We start from the raw sequence: 22,488 nt of genomic DNA, 5'->3' as shown, positions 1-22,488 counted from the left end.
ACTGTGGGTACCCAGGACCATGGGTGCCATGCAGCGTGCACCGAAATTTGTGGGTTCCCAGCCCCTTCATGGGGAATTTTGTGGGTGCTCAGGCACCCAGAGCTCAAAGGTCCATGAACAACCATAGTTTAGAGGTCCCGGGCCCTAAGGAAGTCAGACTATCCTCCACCAGGGCCAGGTCCTGTGATGGCTCCGACCTGGTGGAGACCAGGGCCCTTCAGGATTTAACCTCCTTCCGTCGGGCCTGTAAGACAGAGCTATTCTGCCTGGCGTTTAATTTGAATTCAGCCTGATCTTCTATTTCCCTTCTCTTCCCTCTCCCTCCCCTTTTATGAAGATCACCTGCTCTGGGATCCCACAGCTAATTCTCCCCTGGCCTCCTCGCTGGCCCAAGTAGGACCAATTCAGCCAGCTAGCCCTGGGGATTATCTAATGTTTATTTCCCCTAAATTGATTTTTGAATTTTATTGTTATTCATGTTTTTATAATGTATTTTATGCTGCTTTTATAATCAAGTCTTTTAAATTTGTTGTTAGCCACCCCGAGCCCGGTTTTTGACCCAGGAAGGGCGGGGCATAAATAAAATTATTATTATTATTATTATTATTATTATTATTAAAGGAGTTGGCACCTATGTCCCAAGCTATGGCAGTAACAACACACCTCTGTTTCCTTGCCGCCTGTCAGATAGTGTTATTTAGAGATATACTCTCTTGGGATGTGGGGGTTCAGCTAACATGGCTAAATAGCCTCGGCCCAGTATACCTGAAGGAGTGTCTCCATGCCCATTGTTCTGCCCAGACACTGAGGTCCAGCTCCGAGGGTCTTCTGGCAGTTCCCTCACTGCAGGAAGTGAAGCTACAGGGAACCAGGCAGAGGTCCTTCTCGGTAGTGGCCCCCTCACTGGGGAACACCCTCCCATCAGATGTCAAGGAAATAAAGAACTACCAAACTTTTAGAAGACATCAGAAGGCAGCCCTGTATTAGGAAGCTTTTAATGTATGACATTTTATTATTTTTGTTATATTTTTCTGGAAGCTGCCAAAAGTGGCTGGGGAAACCCAGTCAGATGGGCAGGGTATTATTATTATTATTATTATTATTATTATTATTATTATTCCAACTGAACTTTAGGAAGCTTTATGGTCCATCATATTTCCCCAGCTCCCAAGCTATCCCCAACTCCATCTCATCGTTGGTTGCATTTTGAAAAATGCATACAATACGTCTTCTCTGCAAAAGCTTTTAGAAAGCAGCCATCTGGAGCCCAGGCTCTCATTCTCCCTTCTTTCAAAGGCGATGGACCCGTTTTCGAGTCGCCCGCTTGCATCTCGCAGATGCTGGCGAGAGGTCTCTTTAAAACCACCCCGGTTAGGGAACTCTCCCTTCTTTCATCCTATAAAGCCGCTCTTGAGGTCTCTTCAGTCAGAGCCCCTCAGGCAGTGAGGGACCAGCAGCCATAAAATATTTAGCAGTCGTTGTTGACAAGGAATTGGTTTTAAGAAAGGGAGGGGGCTGGAATTCCCTCGCCGTTTCCGAATAAACTTACATTCTTGATGCTAACTCAAGGTTGCAAGCGTAGTGGCAGGCGCTCAGAAGGCTGTCGGCAAGGCAGAGAGGCATGCATTATTGAAGGGGAAACCACAAGCTGTCATGTTTTACTACAGGAAGGGTTAAGGAGGGCCAGGAGCCAAAAGGGGGGGGGGGAAGAGAGACCAGATGCAGCTTTGTCGGTGGCCTAGTTCCCACCGAGGCAGTAAAGTTAAGTTGTTGGGTGGTACCATTTCAGAGTATAGGTAGGACTGATCTCTCGTCTACCTGAAGGGATGGTGGTCTCCATCTCTCTCCATCTCTCTCTCTCTTTCTCTCTCTCTCTCTATCTCTCTCTCAATGGCTCTGTCACTACCAAAGAAATATAATAAACGAATCGAAAGGGCCTCCTGCTGCCGCTGCGCCGTTTGAGCACGATTTCTGTTCTTATCCTCAAGCAAAGTTCTTAACCCGAGGTACTATTTCTGGGTTAGCGGAGTCTGTAACCTGAACCATCTGTAACCTGTGGTACCACTGTACTGCACAGAACAGTACTGTCATACCTTGGGTTGAAGTAGCTTCGGGTTGAGCGTTTTGAGGTTACACTCTGCAGCGACCCGGAAGTAACAGAACACATTACTTCTGGGTTTCACCGCTCGCGCATGCGCAGACGCTCAAAATGACACCACGCGCATGCGCGGAAGCGGCGAATTGTGACCCGTGCACGCGCAGACACGGGTTGCATTCGCTTTAGGATGCAAACGGGGCTCCGGAACGGATCCCCTTCACATCCAGATGTACCACTGTAATGTCTAGGCTTGTCATATTTTGAAGATCAAAAAAGAGGACACTGTGATGACTCTCTCTTTTAAATGCCCCTACTATATGTAGGCTATAGAAGCTGTGATATATTGTTGAGTGGGGCAGAAGAGAAGAGGGAAGCAAGTCTTCCACCACCAGTTATATCTCATCCAGAAAGTATAGCCAGAGACGTTTTGGCAATTTTAAAAAAATCCACCCAGACAGAAATTTTACCTCTGGGCCTGGATATCCAGGATTGTGCAGTGCGTTAAGCTAGATGTCCCGTAAAGCTGCCTCCGATTTAGCAATGCTGAGTCCGAAAGCTTAAGAAGAACAAAACTTTCAAAGAAACCCCGTAAAAAACCCTTGCACCTAGAAGATGAGATGCCAGACCAACTTAGCTCTCTCCATGACATACCGGTTTACTATCTGCAGGATATTTGATGTTGTTTATTTTATTTTTATTTCTTTTCAAATATTGCTTTGCCGTCTTGCAGGGGGCAACATGTTGGCTATTTGCAGTTTAGTAGCGCTGCAGTGAGCTTGCTGGGGAGACCATGCATTAAAAAGGGACTCAAAAATAACTTAAACAAGGTTTTAATATCAAAAACAAAAACTCCTTATACACTAAATACATCAACAACAAACCACCAACCCATCCCCCAGGGTAATGGCAGAGCTAGGTGCTGCTCCTTATATACTACACCCAATTGCTGACACAGCTTGATTAACACAACTCAGCAGCACCTGCTATGTTTCACAGCTGTAAGACTGGGTCTCGTTATTTGCCCTGGCCCTGGCCCTTAAAGGCATACACAACTTGTGAAATAATAATGAACCTTCACATTTTAAAGTGACCATTCAACACAATGTGCCTCCGAGGCAGCAGCACCCTTAAATAAATGAAATGGAGAAAATAAAATACAGTGGAACCTCGGCTTGCGAACGTGATCTGTGTGGGAGGCACATTCGCAACCCACAGTGTTCGCAACCCGCAGCGCCGCATCTGCAACCCGAAAACACGTAACCTGAAGCCTCTATAACCCGAGGTACCACTGTATTTCATTCAGGTAGAACGCACTAAAACAGCAGTCTGAAGCCATTTCACAGCCCAGCACAAACGATTTAAACAATTAAGGAGTGTAAGGGGGGGGGGCATTTTAAACCAGCAGCAGCAATTTAATAAACCATTAAATAATCAGAAGCTCGCCAGCTTGAAATTAATGGGTTTTCAAAAGCCTGTTTAAAAACCAATACAGATGTCCAAATGTATATACTTGGGGGGGGGGGTGTCTCCCCACTGTATCTGGTGCGTGCCAGTCTAATTAGAGAGAAGAGCATTTGTTTACATAGGGCCCAACTGGCATTCTGAAGGGGAGCAGCCCAGGCATCTATCCATGACCTTAATGAGAACTAGACCCATGACAGTGGCTTTTGCTTAAGATGGGCAGGTGAACCCACCTTGCAGCAATTTCTGTGGTGTTTTCTTTTCTTTGGGGTCTACACAAGCTGGTAAGCTTCTGCCATTCAGGACCAGAAGATAAGGAGATGTCACCTAATTAGGGCTGGGCTGGAGGGACGGATTCAGCTCGGTTCATATTTAAAGGCGGATCTTACATGGATCATAGTAACAATTTTTTTACCAATCTACATATCAATATATTCTCCATAATTTTCATTACTATCAGTTATGCATAAACCTCATCACTTTACAAGTGATTCTTAAAGTCCAGCTAGCATTTTAATTTGCTTACAATGTTCTCTTAGGTAGATTATTAGTTTTCCCCATTCTTTTTTAAGGTCCTTATCTTCTTGATTCCTGAATCTCCCGGTTGATTTTGCCATCTTGGCATAGTCCAGCATGTTGATAAATAAAAGTACTGAAAGAAGCTATCCGCATCTCAAATCTCACTGGGCAGTTAGCCCAGTGAGCTGTTGAATGGCACCCTCGTGACAGATATATGATACAATAACAATCCATTTATTCTTGCGTAACCCACATATAAACCAAGACACTACTCTTGCAATGTTAACACCAATGGCGGTGGTCCTAAGAACCGTTTCTGCTTCTTTCCGTTCTGTTAGGTCCGCCTGGAGTGGCCTACGGACCTGGCGGTCAACCCGATGGACAATTCTCTGTACGTCCTCGACAACAACGTGGTACTGCAGATTTCCGAAAACCACCAAGTGCGAATCCTGGCAGGGAGGCCGATGCATTGTCAGGTTCCGGGCATCGACCACTTCCTTCTCAGTAAGGTGGCCATCCATGCTACCTTGGAATCGGCCACAGCTCTGGCCGTTTCTCACAGCGGCGTCCTATACATCACGGAGACGGACGAGAAGAAGATCAACCGCATCAGGCAGGTCACCACCAACGGGGAAATCTCTCTGGTGGCCGGCGCCCCGAGCGGCTGCGACTGCAAAAACGACGTCAGCTGCGATTGCTTTTCCGGCGACGACGGCTACGCAAAGGACGCCAAGCTCAACGCCCCTTCCTCCCTGGCGGTGTGCGCGGATGGGGAGCTGTACGTGGCTGACCTGGGGAACATCCGGATCCGTTTCATCCGGAAGAACAAGCCGTTCCTCAACACGCAGAACTTGTACGAGTTGTCCTCGCCCATCGACCAAGAGCTCTACTTGTTTGACACCAGTGGCAAACACCTTTTCACCCAGAGCCTCCCCACCGGAGATTACCTCTACAACTTCACCTACACCGGAGACGGGGACATCACCCTGATCACTGACAACAATGGAAACCTGGTCAACATCCGGAGGGATTCCACCGGGATGCCACTCTGGCTGGTGGTACCGGACGGGCAGGTCTACTGGCTGACCATTGGCACCAACAGCGCCCTGAAGAGCGTGACAGCCCAGGGGCACGAGGTGGCCATGATGACCTATCACGGCATTTCGGGCCTCCTTGCCACCAAGAGCAATGAAAACGGGTGGACGACATTTTATGAGTGAGTATTTTGTTGGGCGTAACAGAATCCCACATCATGTTAAGAATATCGCCATAATTTATTGCACCAATCAAAGGCCATGGCGTCATCCAACAGTCACCACACGTACAGTAAAACTATGACCAACATTAGGGAGATAGGAAGAGCTTCTCTGAATCAGACCAAAGGCCTGTGTAGTCCAGTGGCCAAGCAGATACTCTTGAGGAACCGACAGAACACTATGAACATAATAGGCCTCTTCCGTTGTTGCCATCCCACAACAGTAAACAGTGGCACACTGTCTTTTGGGGATGTGAAAGTTCCAGATAGCTACCAAAGCTTTAATAATAATGATTGTGATGATGATGAATTTCATTTATAACAAGATAGAGTAAGAAAAAAATGAGCGAGAATGAAAAAAATACCACTACATTACCATACATTAATATACAGGTGTGCATATTCTTATTATCCTAAAACACATATACACTCGTACCTTGGAACCGAACGCCTTGGCTCCCGAACAAATCGGTTCCCAAATGATCGAAAGCCGGAAGTGAGTGTTGCAGTTTTGAACCATTTCCAGAAGCCAGATATCCGGCGCAGCTTCCAATTGGCTGCAGGACGCTCCTGCAGCCAATCAGAAGCCACGCTTTGGTTTTCAAATGGTTCTGGGAGTTTGAACGGACTCCCGGAATGCATTTGGTTCGAGAACCAAGGTACGACTGTAATTGTCAGTAGCCGATATATTATCAATTATCATTGTATTCATCCAAATAAAGTCTGCTCAGGTGGCTATCAAAGCTAATGGCTGCTGTTAGACCACCTCTCCATCCTCGATGAATTTGCCCTCTAATCCCCTTCTGAAGCCATCAAGTCCAGTGACCGTCGCCATATCTTCCAGCAGTGAATTCCCATGAACAAATTACGGAATTAATTTTGCCCCCTAGAACTTACTTCAGGGCGTGGAGTTCTCCCCCAACTCCTCCCCTTGCTGAAACCAGCACAGACGCACCACCTTTTCTGGAGGATCGAGGGGGGCGGACGTTGCGCAGGGTGCCCTCTGAACATTGGGGGCCCAGCCCCCTAAAATATATACCGTATTTTTTGCTCTATAAGACTCACTTTTTCCCGCCTAAAAAGAAAGGGGAAATGTGTGTGCGTCTTATGGAGCGAATGCAGGCTGCGCAGCTATCCCAGAAGCCAGAACAGCAAGAGGGATCGCTGCTTTCACTGCGCAGCGATCCCTCTTGTTGTTCTGGCTTCTGAGATTCAGAATATTTTTTTTCTTGTTTTCCTCCTCCAAAAACTAGGTGCGTCTTATGGTCTGGTGTGTCTTACAGAGTGAAAAATACGGTATATATTGGGGGGGGGGTCCCCACATTGCCTCAGAGCCCAGGAGCCAGTGCCCTTTGTACTGCACAATCTGAGGCCTAATGGAGGCCCCAGCGCAAGCTTGAGAGGTTTGGGACAAGGACAGGGCCAGTAGCAAACCCGTGTCAAGCTGTCCTAAACTCCCGAGAAGGCTGGGCTGCTCCAACACGCAAGAGGAGGTTTGTTTTACTGAAAATTGCATTTTGAACCTCATCCTATTTTCCAAGGCCTGCAGCACTGCCAGTGACTAAAAGTTTAGCGAGGCAGTTGAAATTGGAGGAAATGGCCCCTTTTCCCTTTCTCCTAAACCCCCGCGTCTTGAAAAAAAAGAGAAACTGATGCTATTTCTGTTTCCTAGTCACCGAACGTAGCAGTATTTCAAGGTGACTCGTTTCCCACCGATTATTTAGCTGCCAAAGGTTGCCGAAAGCAGAGGACCCGGGGGGACGGGAGCTTCTGAGCAGGCATTTCTGGAACCAACTGCCTCCTTTCCGCGCCAGTAATGTGACAAATGACGGTGTCGGATGTTCACAAGCAAACAATTAGGTCTCATAAGCACCAAATACTGCATTAATTCTGTGCAGTGAACCGCGGCTAAATGCGTTTCCATTTGGGGATGGATGGCCCTGGTTTCCTTTGTCAGCCTCATAATTGCCACCGTGATTGTAAAGGCTGGGGTAGCTCGGTCGGACAGCGGCAGGTTACATTAGGGGGGGTGATGAATTCATTGCCGGCGCCGGCTGCTCGGAGCCGCCCTGCGTCACGGTGTTTGTCCTTAATTCTGGTGCAAGTCGGAGCGTTAAATGAACATGAGAACATTAGGGTGTGATGGAGACCAGCCTAACTTCTGAATCCTTTGGGCTGTGGAAACAGGGCCCAGCCAGCTTAGCTGTGGAATGAATGGACTTGCGAGGATTTGTCTCCCTACAGATAATAATAATAATAATAATAATAATAGTTGTTCAGTCGTTTAGTTGTGTCCGACTCTTTGTGACCCCATGGACCAGAGCACGCCAGGCACTCCTGTCTTCCACTGCCTCCCGCAGTTTGGTCAAACTCATGCTGGTAGCTTCGATAACACTGTCCAACCACCTCGTCCTCTGCTGTCCCCTTCTCCTTGTGCCCTCCATCTTTCCCAGCATCAGGGTCTTTTCCAGGGAGTCTTCTCTTCTCATGAGGTGGCCAAAGTATTGGAGTCTCAGCTTCAGGATCTGTCCTTCCAGTGAGCACTCAGGGCTGATTTCCTTCAGAATGGATAGGTTTGATCTTCTTGCAATCAATGGGACTCTCAAGAGTCTTCTCCAACACCATAATTCAAATAATAATTTATTATTTATACCCTGCCCATCTGGCTGGGTTTCCCCAGCCACTATGGGCGGCTTCCAGCTGAATATTAAAAACAATACAGCGTCAGACATTAAAACTTCCCTAAACAGGGCCACCTTCAGTTGTCTTTTAAAAGTAAAATAGTTGTTCATTGCCTTGACATCTGCTGAGAGGGCGTTCCACAGGGCAGGCGCCACCACCGAGAAGGCCCTCTGCCTAGTTCCCTGTAATCTCATTTTCCTAGGCTGCCTTTTCAAACCGAATTATGTGCCTTCACAGAGGTGGAAATGAGCAGACATCGCAATACGTTGACACCCATGCGTTTTACCCAGTTTTCAGAACAGATGTTTTGGGGGAATGGTGGTGCATTTGGTTTGTCTGTTTTGATTTTAACGATGCAGCTGCTGAACGGGTCATAGAATCATAGAATCATAGAGTTGGAAGAGACCACAAGGGCCATCGAGTCCAACCCCCTGCCAAGCAGGAAACACCATCAGAGCACTCCTGACATATGGTTGTCAAGCCTCTGCTTAAAGACCTCCAAAGAAGGAGACTCCACCACACTCCTTGGCAGCAAATTCCACTGCCGAACAGCTCTTACTGTCAGGAAGTTCTTCCTAATGTTTAGGTGGAATCTTCTTTCTTGTAGTTTGGATCCATTGCTCCGTGTCCGCTTCTCTGGAGCAGCAGAAAACAACTTTTCTCCCTCCTCTATGTGACATCCTTTTATACATTTGAACATGGCTATCATATCACCCCTTAACCTCCTCTTCTCCAGGCTAAACATGCCCAGCTCCCTTAGCCGTTCCTCATAAGGCATCGTTTCCAGGCCTTTGACCATTTTGGTTGCCCTCCTCTGGACACGTTCCAGTTTGTCAGTGTCCAGAACTGTGGTGCCCAGAACTGGACACAGTACTCCAGGTGGGGTCTGACCAGAGCAGAATACAGTGGCACTATTACTTCTGGACGCTCTTTTCAGGGGTTTTCGATAGGCTGCCCCAACTTGCAGCTCCCTTGGGTTTCCTCACTTAACAAAAGGGCACACAGAAAAAAAGATAAATTTGTATCTGAAGAAGTGTGCATGCGCACAAAAGCTCATACCAATGACAAACTCAGTTGGTCTCTAAGGTGCTACTGGAAGAATTTTTTTTATTTTGTTTCGACTACAGCAGACCAACACAACTACCTACCTGTAACAGAAAAAGGATGTTACAGAAAGGAGAAACGTGGTTCATTTCTGTTTAGGGGACTCCTGAAGTATGAAGAGGGGTGGTTAGAATAATCAAGCCTGCAGGTTAGCTCAGTTGGTAGAGCACGAGACTTATAATCTCAGGGTTGTGAGTTTGAGCCCCACGTTGGGCAAAAGGATTCCTACATTGTGGGGGGTTGGAGTAGATCGACCTCGTTGCCCCTTCCAATTCTATGATTCTAGGGTATCACACAATCAGACAAATCAGTTATTAATTAATTAATAACCATTAATTAATTAATTAATTAATTATATATTATTAATATATTAATTAATAATAATTAATTATTATTAATTAATAATAATTTTGTTATTTTTATCCCACCCATCTGACTGGGTTGCCCCAGCCACTTTGGGCGGCTTCCAACATATATAAAAACATATACATAGGTGAAGGTAAAGGGACCCCTGACCATTAGGTCCAGTCGCGGCCGACTCTGGGGTTGTGACGCTCATCTCACTTTATTGGCCGAGGGAGCTGGCATACAGCTGCCGGGTCATGTGGCCGCTTCTTGCGAACCAGAGCAGCGTACAGAAACGCCATTTACCTTCCCGCCGGAGTGGTACCTATTTATCTACTGGCACTTTGATGTGCTTTCGAACTGCTAGTTGGCAGGAGCAGGGACTGAGCAACGGGAGCTCACCCTGTCATGGGGATTCGAACTGCCGACCTTCTGATCGGCAAGGCTCTGTGGTTTAACCCACAGCACCACCCGCGTCCCTTACATATACATAGATATAAGCTATTCTGATTTTAGGTCGCAATTAAATTTTTTAAAATGTATAAAAACAGTTCCTTAAAGGCTGGAAATGTCCACACTTACGGACTTGCATTCATAGAACACATCTAACTCAGCTCTTTTGATTTCAAGCCATTTTGGCTTTTGCTTCATCTGCCCAGATCAGCAGCATATTTGAACATCTTGTGCCATTTTCCCATGAGCAACCCTTGAATCGAAACCGCTCTCTCACAAGCCAAGAATTTTGCAGATTCCAAACTTACCTGTCGAGCCGTGTGCGAATTAGCACCCAGGGGTGAGAGGAATTCTGCTGCAAAGCAGTATGGAAAGCCCTAAGACCTCTTAAGGACCAGCAGGGCAAAGCAGGCATAAGAAGAAGGAAGGAAAAATTGCACAAAGCGTTTGTTAAAAGAAGCATGCCTGTGTGGCCAAGAGGAACAGCGGCAGCAAACTCTGTTCAGAATTTGCGTTCGCACATCCTCCTCGATAGCAGAGCAGATTTTTGTTTCTGGGCGAGAATATTTTACACCTCATCTGCCACTAATTAAAAAATCACCGTCAAAAGAACATCAGTCGCTCCGGCTATTCACCTTCCTCCATAACATGCAACCTTTTAGCAGCTACTGAGGATATACCGTATTTTTCCCGTGTGTAAGACTAGGTTTTTTTTCCTAAAAAATAAAGTAAAAAATTAGGGGGAGTCTTATACTCTTGGCCATCTCCCCCCCCCCCATTTTCTTAAATCTGAGTCTTATACATGGGGGCGTCTTATAGACGGAAAAATATGGTAAGTGAGGTCATTAACTGGTGAGCAAACAGCAAAGAAGCAAATATCTGCCAGTCTCGGAGGCAGGAACCCAAATAAATAAAAATAAAAAGAGATTGCTCAGATGGTTTGCAACATCAGTGATACTATTTCTTAAAAAAAAAAAAGATTTTTCCTTCTACTGCAAGGCTTAGGTCAGATGGCAGCAAGTTAAAACCCAAAGTTTTGAAGGTTCCTGTCTCTATCTCTCTGTCTCTCTCTCTCTCTCTACTCCTCTGTTTGTTACTCATGCATCTCCTTCCTTTCCAGGTACGACAGTTTTGGCCGCCTCACCAACATCACTTTCCCTACCGGTCAGGTCAGCAGTTTCCGCAGTGACACGGACAGCTCAGTGCATGTCCAGGTTGAGACCTCCAGCAAGGATGATGTCACCATAACAACCAACCTCTCAGCCTCAGGTGCCTTCTACACCCTCTTGCAAGGTGAGCTTCAGATCTGCTGGACGGACTTTGTCCGAGTTTTTTTGGTTTGGGTTTTGTAATGGTTCTAGGGGGTTGCTCGTGCGTAAGTTGCCGCCACTCCTGGCTAGGTTACCTGGTTGAACCCTTTCTGTCTGGACAGCCTCAAGTTTCGTGGCTGCCTCAGTCGCTGGCAGAATCCGTCAGTGGGCGTTTCTTGAACGTTTTCCAGCATAAAAGCTGTTTGACGCCCAGTCTCCTCCTACTCTCCCTGCGCGGAAGTCTTCTGCGCAGGGAGGGTGTGGGCAGCGGAGTACCCGTGCCCTCTCCGCTGGTCTCCGGCGAGGAGTCCTGGAGCCACCTCTCCGATTCCCCCATCTGCCCCCTTCTCCACTGGTGTTACGCTGATTTCCTTCCCCAGCAGATGGGCTGCCTCTCTCCCTGCTGGGACCCTCTCCGGCATCCCTCTGGAGCCTTCTCTCAGCCTCCCGCTCCGATGGCAGTTCCCTGACAGGTTTGTTCTCCTTCAGCCCTGCCCTTTACCTAAAGCTCCCAAGCCAAATTTCAGAAAGCGTACTGTTATCAATGCTACGGTACACCTGCATCTGCACAACCGGATGCCTTCATCTGCCCCAGCTGCAACAAAACATGTCTCTCCTTCATCAGCCTCTACAGCCACATCAGGCGCTGTAACTCCCCAATGGTTTAACTTCACCTCTGAAGGTGCATTCTTCCATTGTCTCTGCAGACCTTCCAAGTGTCCCTATTTTCCAGGGACAGTCCCGGATTTACAGAAGCCATCCTGGTTTCTGATTTGATCCCAGAATGTCCCGCTTTTCCTTATTTCCCTATTTCCATCAGAGAAATATTGGAGCCAGCCCCCGTGAGTGTGGGGAGGGGCTTGAAGCCCGCAACCCCACCTCCTCCCTAGCTCGAAGTGGATTTATCAGCAGGAGCCTTTTCATGCAGAGTGCAGTGATCAATTGGGCAAGGGACCCCATTTGTATCAGACTGTGCCCACCCACAATCCTACTCGCCAGATTTCAAGTAGGGGTGCTCGGCTAGGAGCACCAAAAGCATGGCTAGGCAAATTAAGGCCCGGGGGCCAGATCCAGCCCAATCGCTTTCTAAATCCGGCCCACGGACAATCCAGCAATCAGCGTGTTTTTACATGAGTAGAATGTGTCCTTTTATTTAATATGCACCTCTGGGTTATTTGTGGCGCATCGGAATTCGTTCATTTATATCTTCAAAATATAGTCCACCCCCTCCTCAAGGTCTGAGGGACAGTGGACCGGCCCCCTGCTTGAAAAAGGTTGCTGGCCCTTGGCCAAAAGGAACGCGAACCGAATCTGCAAAAGGCAAAGGGAGAATTATACTGTATGCAATTTTCTAGGGTGTGCCGGTGGATGGGGGGAAGCCCCCTACCTCTTTCCACCCCCTCCATCCTACAACTATGAGCTTGCTTCAAGGTCTGGTATGAATCCCTTTTCGGGGGCCGGGGTGAGCGTTAATGTAAAGCCGAAACTATTTCTGTAACTTCCCCAGAGTCTCGGAGATAAGTCAGGCCATTAACACAAATTCGTTCAGATAACGAATCGTCATCTCGCTCTGCAGCTATTGGCAAGGGCTGGGAAGGGCTGAGCAGCACAGACTGGATTATGCAGCAGGAAACAGACCTCATCATGGTAATCCCAGCACAATGGGACCCCCATATCCTGGCGCCTTCTAATGCTTTCCTTTGCTGATTGGCGCGCACTCGCACCTAATTAAGAAGCGGAGCCCTTGCCAGGCCTGTCGTGGTACTGCAGCTGTTTTCTGTTGGGGGTTCAGCTTGCTTCCTTGCTTGCCAGCTCTTCTCACGAGGCAAAAGTCTTCCAGTGTCCTTGCTGCTGTTATCATAGCATAGAGATCGTCATCGGGGACAGGGAATGGGGTTAGGACAACTTCATGCAAAACAAACAGCCCAGCTCTGCACCAAGGAAAACCACATTGAATATATATTCTCATTTATTCGGTGCATAATACAGGTAAAGGGACCCCTGACCATTAGGTTCAGTCGTGGCCGACTCTGGGGTTGCGGCGCTCATCTTGCTTTACTGGCTGAGGGAGCTGGAGTACAGCTTCCGGGTCATGTGGCCAGCATGACTAAGCCGCTTCTGGCGAACCAGAGCAGCGCACGGAAACGCTGTTTATCTTCCCGCCAGAGCGGTACCTATTGATCTACTTGCACTTTGACGTGCTTTCAAACTGCTAGGTTGGCAGTAGCAGGGACCGAGCAACGGAAGCAAACCCCGTTGCGGGGATTCGAACCGCTGACCTTCTGATCGGCAAGTCCTAGGCTCTGTGGTTTAACCCACAGCGCCACCTGCGTCCCTTAATACAGTGGTACCTCAGTTTAAGAACAGTCCTGTTTAAGAATGATTCTGTTTACAAACACTCAAATAGTGTCCTGATTTGAGAACTTTACCTTGGTCTAAGAACGGAATCCGAATGTTGGTGGTGGGAGGCCTCATTAGGGAAAGCTCCCCTCGGTTTAAGAATGGACTTCCGGAACGGATGAAGTTCGTAAACCGAGGTACCACTGTACTTGGATTTTTGCTAAGGCTGTGATCCAGATAGAAGAGAAATGCTTGACCCTCCAGATCAGCCTTTCTCAACCCGTGGGTCCCCAGATGTTGCTGAACTACAACTCCCATCACCCATAGCTAGCAAGGCCAGAGCTCAGGGATTATGGGAGTTGTAGTCCAACAACATCTGGGGACCCACAGGTTGAGAACCGCTGCTCCAGATCTTGCTTGGGCTTCCCATCCCATCAGCCCCAGGGGGTCAGGGTTGATGGGAGTCGGGAGTCCAGGAACAACAATCTGAAAGTGACCACATTGGCAAAGGAGATGGAAATGTTACCTGCCCTTTCCGGATTATATTGCAGCCCCATAAGTTTCCCTGTCATGTAGACAAATCTAGCCCATTTCTAATTGGACCAGCCGGATTTTAGAAGCATTCAGATGTCTGGCAAACGCTGGGAAGGGAATTTAGCACCTCCTCATGAGTCTAATTAAGCCACAGTAGCTGCTGCTCGGGGCTCTTCGGGGAATTAATTGATTTGCTGAGATTTATGCATCTGGGGGTGAGGGTCTAATAATTGTCTTGTGGTCAAGCATCTCCGTGTTCGGCAGCTCGGCACAGCTATAAAGGTACATCATTCTAAATCAGCACCAGCTCCAGGACTGGAGAGCGGGGTGGGCTGGGCAAGGCAAACCCTGTAGTTTAACCTGGAAAAATCACAAATGCCATGCAATGTAAAAAAAAAGGGTAAAGCGATGCATATCTGGGCAAAAAAATCTTAATTACACATAAACACGTGAATTGGCAGCGAGACCCTGGGCTTTTTAACAGCAACATGAAAGGCTGAAATTTAACAGGGGATGCTCCTTCTAACATGGAGAAATGTATAGCTTCACCTACTGGAAATCTTCCTGTCTTACGGCTTGTTAAAGGCACAAGAGCGGTAATAAATAACTCTGGGACAATTCTAACAGTTTGAAAAGCAGTTTGAATACTGTTGTAGTCATATAACCTGAAACTAGCAATTGGTTGGGCACTAAATAATTCTACCATATTAATTCTAATAATGAAAAAGCAACACAGGGAAATATTGTTATAGAACCCTAGAAAATATTGTCATAGAACCGTAGAAATTAAGAAATGGTAGGATTTTGGTGATTTGGGAAGTGAAGGGGGAAATACTAGCTGCACAGGAATTCTTGAGCTAGCCTATGCAAAATGACTTGGCCAAGCCTGGGGTCCAGTAAGAAACAATATGGGGCCATTGAGAGCCATTGGCAAGGCAAGATGAGTGTCCTGCTCTTTTGCCCTGAGGTGTAAACAGAGACTGGGTGTTTGGAAGGTGGCCAGGGTAACTGGGTGTAAGGTGACAGGAAAAGAGAATTTTTAGGAAGGTGTACTGGGAAGAAGAGGGACGTGGGTTAAACCACAGAGCCTAGGACTTGCTGATCAGAAGGTTGGCGGTTCGAATCCCCGCGATGGGGTGAGCTCCCGTTGCTCGGTCCCTGCTCCTGCCAACCTAGCAGTTTGAAAGCACGTCAAAGTGCAAGTAGATAAATAGGTACCGCTGTGGGAAGAAGAAGGAAGAAGGAAGACTTAGATTCATCTTGGGCAGGCTGGCTGAAGGCTGGCTGGGAGAGGTGCTTTTGAAATGACCATGCTGTAGAATCTGGACCCGTTCCATGCAGGCTGAAGGTGCAAAATAGGTGAATAAAGCATATTTCTTAAATCGACAGCTGTTTCTGCCGTGTCTTCAGTTTTCCAAAGCAACACAGAACTTGGGTGAATGCCCGGAACCCCGTGAACTCTTGCCACCGCTCGGCAGAAAGAGAGGCACCCAACATTTGTAACAATATCTTATACCGAGTCAGGATATGGTTCATCTAGAGGTGGCTAACTAGAGATAATGACGGTCCGATAACTGGAGACCCACGTTTGGGAAAACCTGGTCTATGCTGATAGGCATCACCTCTCCGAAGTCTCAGGTGGAGGTTTAGAATAGAATAGAAACTTTATTCGCCTCAGCCAATGGCCATAGCAGCAAGAGAACATTATAATATACACAGAGGAAAGTGAAAATTAAATAGAAAAGCACAGTTTAGTGTCCTGAGTCAACAGTCAGATAATGGACCTTATCCGTATCCCCAGGTGGAGGTTTCTTCCCAACCCAACTTTGAGGTGCAAGGGATTAAACCAGAATAGCAGCTGCTCTGCCACTGAGCCTACAGCCCAGTTCTTCTTCTTCCCTGGTTTAAACCTCATGGTTTTGACCTTTAAAGCCCTATGCAGCCTAGGACCCACGTACCTACGGGACCGCCTCTCCTGGTATGCCCCGCGGAGGACCGTAAGGTCCACAAATGACAACACTTTGGAGGTCCCAAGCCTCAAGGAGGTTAGATTGGTTTCAACCAGGGCCAGGGCCTTTTCAGCACTGGCCCCGACTTGCTGGAACGCTCTGTCACAAGAGACCAGGGCCCTGCGGGACTTGACATCTTTCCGCAGGGCCTGCAAGACAGAGCTGTTCCGCCTGGCCTTTGGTTTGGACTCGGTCTGACCCTTATGTTTCCCTCCCCTTATGGTCTTGATTTATCGGCTACTTTAAAATGAGGCTGCATTTTAAATTGCATTTTAACCTGTATTTTAAATTGGTTGTTTCCCCCCCCCCTCTCTTTTCCCCCTATTATGTTTTTACTGTGATTTTATTGGTGTTAGCCGCCCTGAGCCCAGCTCTGGCCAGGGAGGGCGGGGTATAAATAAATTTTATTATTGTTGTTGTTGTTGTTGTTGTTGTTGTTTACATGACTTCAGCAGCTGAGTTTCAGCCCTCTGGATCACTCTCTCTCCTCCCCATCCTCTTTCTTACAGATCAGGTGCGAAACAGCTATTACATTGGCGCAGATGGCTCCCTGCGGCTCATCCTGGCTAACGGAATGGAGGTGGCCCTGCAGACTGAGCCTCATCTTCTGGCCGGCACAGTTAACCCTACGGTGGGGAAGAGGAATGTCACCCTCCCCATTGACAATGGTCTCAACCTGGTTGAGTGGAGGCAGCGCAAAGAGCAGGCCCGGGGTCAGATCACCGTCTTCGGGCGCAGGCTGAGGGTGAGTGGGAAAAGCTGTGCATTGTAGGTTCAGTCCCCAACGTCACCTTTACCACCATGAGGAATAAGAAACTGGTATTGATGCTTGCTTATTTGTTGCGTTTCCAGCCCAACAAGCTCAAGGTGGCATACATACATGCCGTAGTTTCCCCTTAAGGAAGGTTAGGTTGAGAGGCAGTGCGACTGGCCCAGTGTTGGATAAGCTAAACAAGCTATACCTTAGGGCCCCACTCTCTTGGAGGCCCCCCCCCCAAAATTTATTGGCTTCCCCGGGTACCATTTGCCCCAGAAATACATTGCTGAGCAGCCTTCCTATACAGTCACACCTCAGGTTACAGACCCTTCAGGTTGTGTTTTTTCGGGTGACGGACCGCCAAAATCCGGAAGTACTGGAACGGGTTCCTTCCAGGTTTCAGCGGTCACGCATGCGCAGAAGCGCTAAATCACCCTTTGCACATATGCAGAAACATCAAATTGCAACCCGCGCGTGCACAGACGTGCCACTGCGGGTTGCGAATGTGCATCCCACACGGATCACTTTTGCAACCCAAGCGTCCACTGTAGAACACAAGATGTTTGTGTCCAAATAAGGATTCTTACTTGGACAGACTGTATCATTAGCACCAGAAGAACCTTTGGAGTCACACAAAAGGAGACAGACAGACACACACACAGAGAGAGAGAGAGAGAGAGTTTGCATCTTGTGCCTTGTTCACGGACTCCATCCTTCTCCTGGTTTCCGTAGCCCACTGATCAGTGTCTGCATCCTCTTACAGCACCTCGCATGCCAACACCTTTCAATGGCCCTCTAGCTTTCATAACATTCTAGACCTCTAATTGGTCCTATGGCTATTACGGATTGATCAGCCCTGCTCTTCAGCAGCGTTAAAAATCCATAGCCAGCAGTCACTCGCCGGGGACACACACACACACCCCGGATCGAAAAAACTTGCTATACTACACCGCTCCAGATAATGCCACAACCTTCGCACAAATGCAAACTTCCGCAAATAGCTGTGCAAAAATGGCCCATCGCTTAGGTTGCGCAGACTGGTGTCTTTGCAGTCTGATACATTCACTTTGGTTATTTAACCTGGGACGTGCTTAAAACAGGAGGTCTGTCTTTGGGATTCTGGTGGGGAGACAGCAAAGGTGGTTGTCACAATGACAGATTGCACCATAAATCCCAGTAGCACTACGGAGATTACCTTGCCAACTGTTAAGCTGCGGCTTGGCTAAGTAGAGTGTCCTAACCTTGCCCTTACAACCTTTCACACGGTGTACAGTCATGCTGCAAAGAGCTTGCTACACTCCACATATTTGGTGCTGAAATTTCCACAGTGGTCGTATGATTTTTGCCTTGCAATCGTGACCCATTATGCCCGGGATATAAGCTCTTATTACAAGGGACCATTTGTTTATCAAACTTATATCTTTCCCTTCCTTCCAAGGTAGCCCAGGCTAGCAAACGCATAAGTGACACAACAATAAATTAAAATAAAAACTCGGGGAAATTAAAAGCAATCACATGCTCCCACACCTTATAATTGCAAGATTACTAGCAATGGTAGATTTCAGCCATCAAATGCCTAGCTGAACGTAGCAGGGTAGAATTCTGTCCCAAGATCACATTCCTAGCATGTTCTCACTCCTTTCTCAGTGACGTCTCCCCTGGCTTGGTCTTGTCCACAGAATGGACAAGGCTCCCCAAGGATGTGCTCTACGGGCTTCAGGCCCGTAAAGTAAAGGTAAAGGGACCCCTGACCATTAGGTCCCGTCATGACCGACTCTGGGGTTGTGGTGCTCATCTCGCTTTATTGGCCAAGGGAGCCGGCATACAGCTTCCGGGTCATGTGGCCATCATGACTAACCTGCTCCTGGTGAACCAGAGCAGTGCACGGAAACGCCGTTTACCTTCCCGCCGGAGCGCTACCTATTTATCTACTTGCACTTTGACGTGCTTTTGAACTGCTAGGTTGGCAGGAGCAGGGACCGAGCAACAGGAGCTCACCCCGTCACGGGGATTCGAACCGCCAACCTTCTGATCGGCAAGTCCTAGGCTCTGTGGTTTAACCCACAATTTGGCATTACAAAGATGTCTGCAAAGAGTTCTGTCGACTGCCAGCTTAATTCCTACCTTAAGATGTCTTTGGGGCTAAACCACATTTGCACCGAGAGATTTGTGATTCCTTAATATCCATTCATTCATTCATTCATTCATTTATACTTAATATACCTGAGCAGGTAGATCTCCAAAAAGTGGGTTGTTGTTTTTTTAACCGAAACACAGCTATGGATGAGTTGTTCATTTTAATAATGAAGTAGTTGAGGACAGAGCATGAGGCTCTTAATCTGAGGGTTCAAGTCCTACATTGGGCAAAAGGATTCCTTCGTTTCAGATTAAATGATCCTTATGGTCCCTTCCAACTCTATAATTCTATGGTATGAGAGTGGGGTTAACCACCGAGTTCAGTGGTGCTTACACCCAGGTAAGTGTGTTAGCAGCCTTTCCCAAACTTACACACACACACACACACACAGAGATGTTTTGGACTCCCACTCCCATCATCCCAGCACAGCCAGCACAGCCTATTGTCATGAATGATGGGAGTTGATGGGAGTTATAGTTCAAAACATCCGGAACGCCCCAACTTGAGTAAGGCTGGTGTATAGAATCATAGAATCATAGAGTTGGAAGAGACCACGAGGGCCATCGAGTCCAACCCCCTGCCAAGCAGGAAACACCATCAGAGCACTCCTGACATATGGTTGTCAAGCCTCTGCTTAAAGACCTCCAAAGAAGGAGACTCCACCACACTCCTTGGCAGCAAATTCCACTGTCGAACAGCTCTTACTGTCAGGAAGTTCTTCCTAATGTTTAGGTGGAATCTTCTTTCTTGTAGTTTGGATCCATTGCTCCATGTCCGCTTCTCTGGAGCAGCAGAAAACAACCTTTCTCCCTCCTCTATGTGACATCCTTTTCTATAGGATTGCAGCCTTAATTCCTCTATTCAGCAACAGAGCTGCGTGTGAAGATTCATTTTATTGTCCTTCCTGTTCTCTTGCTGCGGGTGGCCAGCAACTAAATTTTACTCAGGAGCAGAACCATTGAAATTAGTGGACATGACTAAGTTAGGTCCATTCATTTTGGAAGGTGTTCTTTGCTTAAAACTTGATTCGAACAGCATCCAGGGTCTTGAAACTTGTCAGAGACCCCTTGGAAACTCAAATCCAGAAATTGTAACCCTGAAGAAGACTTGGTTGCTTTGCAGAACAGTTTACCCACCAGCTTTCTGTTCAGTTCTCATGCTTCGCTCTTCCCCCTTCTCTGCTGCAGGTTCATAACAGGAACTTGCTGTCGTTAGACTTTGACCGCGTGACGAGGACAGAGAAGATCTACGACGACCACCGCAAGTTCACCCTGAGGATCCTTTACGACCAGGCCGGCCGGCCCACCCTTTGGTCTCCTAGCAGCAGGTTGAACGGGGTCAACGTAACTTACTCCGCGGGAGGACATATTGCTGGGATCCAAAGGGGAACCATGTCGGAAAGGATGGAATACGACCAGTCCGGCAGGATTACATCCAGAATCTTTGCCGATGGCAAATCTTGGAGCTACACCTACTTGGAGAAGGTGAGGGCCGCCTGTAAAAAGATGCTGCTAAACTTGTAGCCTAGAACCGTTGTTGTTGTTTAGTTGTTCAGTCGTGTCCGACTCTTCGTGACCCCATGGACCATCTCGTCCTCTGTCTAACCATCTCATCCTCTGTCGTCCCCTTCTCCTTGTGCCCTCCATCTTTCCCAACATCAGGGTCTTTTCCAGGGAGTCTTCTCTTCTCATGAGGTGGCCAAAGTATTGGAGCCTCAGCTTCACGATCTGTCCTTCCAGTGAGCACTCAGGGCTGATTTCCTTAAGAATGGATGCGTTTGATCTTCTTGCAGTCCATGGGACTCTCAAGAGTCTCCTCCAGCACCAGAATTCAAAAGCGTCAATTCTTCGGCGATCAGCCTAGAACCATAGGGGACCCCAAAGTCATCTAGTCCAACCCCCTGCAATGCAGGAATCTCAGCTAAAGGCGTCTTGAGTGCCACATCCCTTGATTTCTGTTTTCTACTATTCCTCATTTTTACCCCCCTTTAGTAATTCTAACAGCTCATGTACGTGACCCTGAAATTCAGTCTTAAGGAGTGTAATCTTGGGGATTCTGGAGTTGGTCGCAACAGCACCACTCCCATATCCCACACAAGCCAAGAAGACACCAGCCCGCTTTGTCGACAAGTAAATCCACATTATTCTTAATTTTGAGCATAGCAATTCCCTCTTCTCACAGAATTCTGGGCTGTTTAGCGTTCAGCGGTGCAGTTTAACAGGGGATTTGGGTTGTTTCAGAAACTGGATCTATCAATAATAGAGTCTTGTGGCTCCTTGAGGACTGAAAAATTAATTATGGCATAAGTTTTCATGGACTAGAGCCCACTTCGTCAGATGATAGTGGACTCGAGTCCATGAATGCTTATGACATAATTAATTTGTTGCTATGGTATCCAGCTAATCCAAGGGTTTACGGTTGCGCAACAGAATTTCCCCTGTCTCTCCTCGCCCCACCCAGTGCACCCCCTGAAGCAGATTTGGGCAAGGCACTGAGTGCGCACAGAGAATGGGGAAAGAAGCTCCATTACACAGCAATAAATCATTGCACTAATGAATTACTTAGTGCTACATTGGATACAGTCATTGTTCTTTAAGGTACTACAAGACACGCTACCTTGGTTTTGCTGACCAACACAGCTACCCCTCAGGAAACTGGAGCTATCTATTGCTCCTCTGTCAGGGCTGGAGTCAGATGCAGGTCAGCACAAAGAAGCAGAGTCTGTTGTCCGTGTCTTCTTTGTTCAAGGAAACGGCACACAACTCAGCAACCCTTCCCAGTAGGTCTTACTCACATAGAGCAGTTGCCAGGACTGATGGCCCCTGCCTTCCACCCCCTCCTAAGGCTTCTCCTTTCTCAGGTGTTTCCCAAGCAGTCTCAAACTGTGTCTGCACACCTCCAGGCTCTGTTCTGCTCTCCTCGTTGTCCTGCACATTCTTGGAGACCAGGGAGAGGACAGCTTGTTGCAGCCAGAAAGCAAGACTCCCAGGATTCTTGAGCAGTCCCTTGGCCCCACCCCCTTCCTCTGCTTCAGCCACAGAGTCTGAACTGCTCCCTGTCACAGGTTCCTCCTGCTCACTGAAGCCTGTTGTCCATTCGGTATCCAGCACCTCTTCCTAATCTTCCCCTTCTGACCTCTCCTCTGCATCCCACCACCAATCCCCGGGCTCTGAGCCCTCCTTCTCTGGGGCTTCCCTTGGGGGTTCTCCAGCTGGCACCTCCCATCACTCCTTGTCGTTCCGCCATTCCCTGACATCCACCGAAATTTTTATTTCAGGGGCACTAGGAGGAAGTAAGCTATCAGTACCACAGAATAGGAGGCTGCAAGGCGTTTTCCGATGTTTCAGTCTTCAAGTGTACTTCCCCTGCCCTGATTACAGGAATTTCAGGGGGAGGGGGCACTGTTTCTAAAAGATGCAGAATTGCAAATGATAATTAAAATTAAAATAATGGACCAGATCCAACTCAACAAATCCAGCTAGCA

The 22,488-nt window shown here is 47.7% G+C and overlaps 1 protein-coding gene across 14 annotated transcripts in view; it reads left to right on the top strand.

Annotated features, from left to right (window-relative positions):
- Positions 1–22,488, top strand: part of TENM4 (teneurin transmembrane protein 4) — a 636,641-nt gene that overhangs the window by 599,613 nt on the left and 14,540 nt on the right. For 13 of the 14 annotated variants that reach the window (XM_083435958.1, XM_083435956.1, XM_083435948.1 and 10 more), the window contains 4 exons: positions 4,417–5,294; positions 11,038–11,210; positions 16,620–16,855; positions 20,192–20,488. In XM_083435958.1, coding sequence (XP_083292084.1) covers positions 4,417–5,294; positions 11,038–11,210; positions 16,620–16,855; positions 20,192–20,488 — 1,584 coding nt within the window. The remainder of the gene's footprint in view (positions 1–4,416; positions 5,295–11,037; positions 11,211–16,619; positions 16,856–20,191; positions 20,489–22,488) is intronic. The other variant, XM_083435951.1, reaches the window with a different exon arrangement.

Source organism: Podarcis tiliguerta (assembly GCF_965153285.1).
Source record: "Podarcis tiliguerta genome assembly, chromosome: 4".
In the NCBI taxonomy this organism is placed as follows: Eukaryota; Metazoa; Chordata; class Lepidosauria; order Squamata; family Lacertidae; genus Podarcis; species Podarcis tiliguerta.
This window is presented reverse-complemented; position numbering and strand designations above follow the sequence as displayed.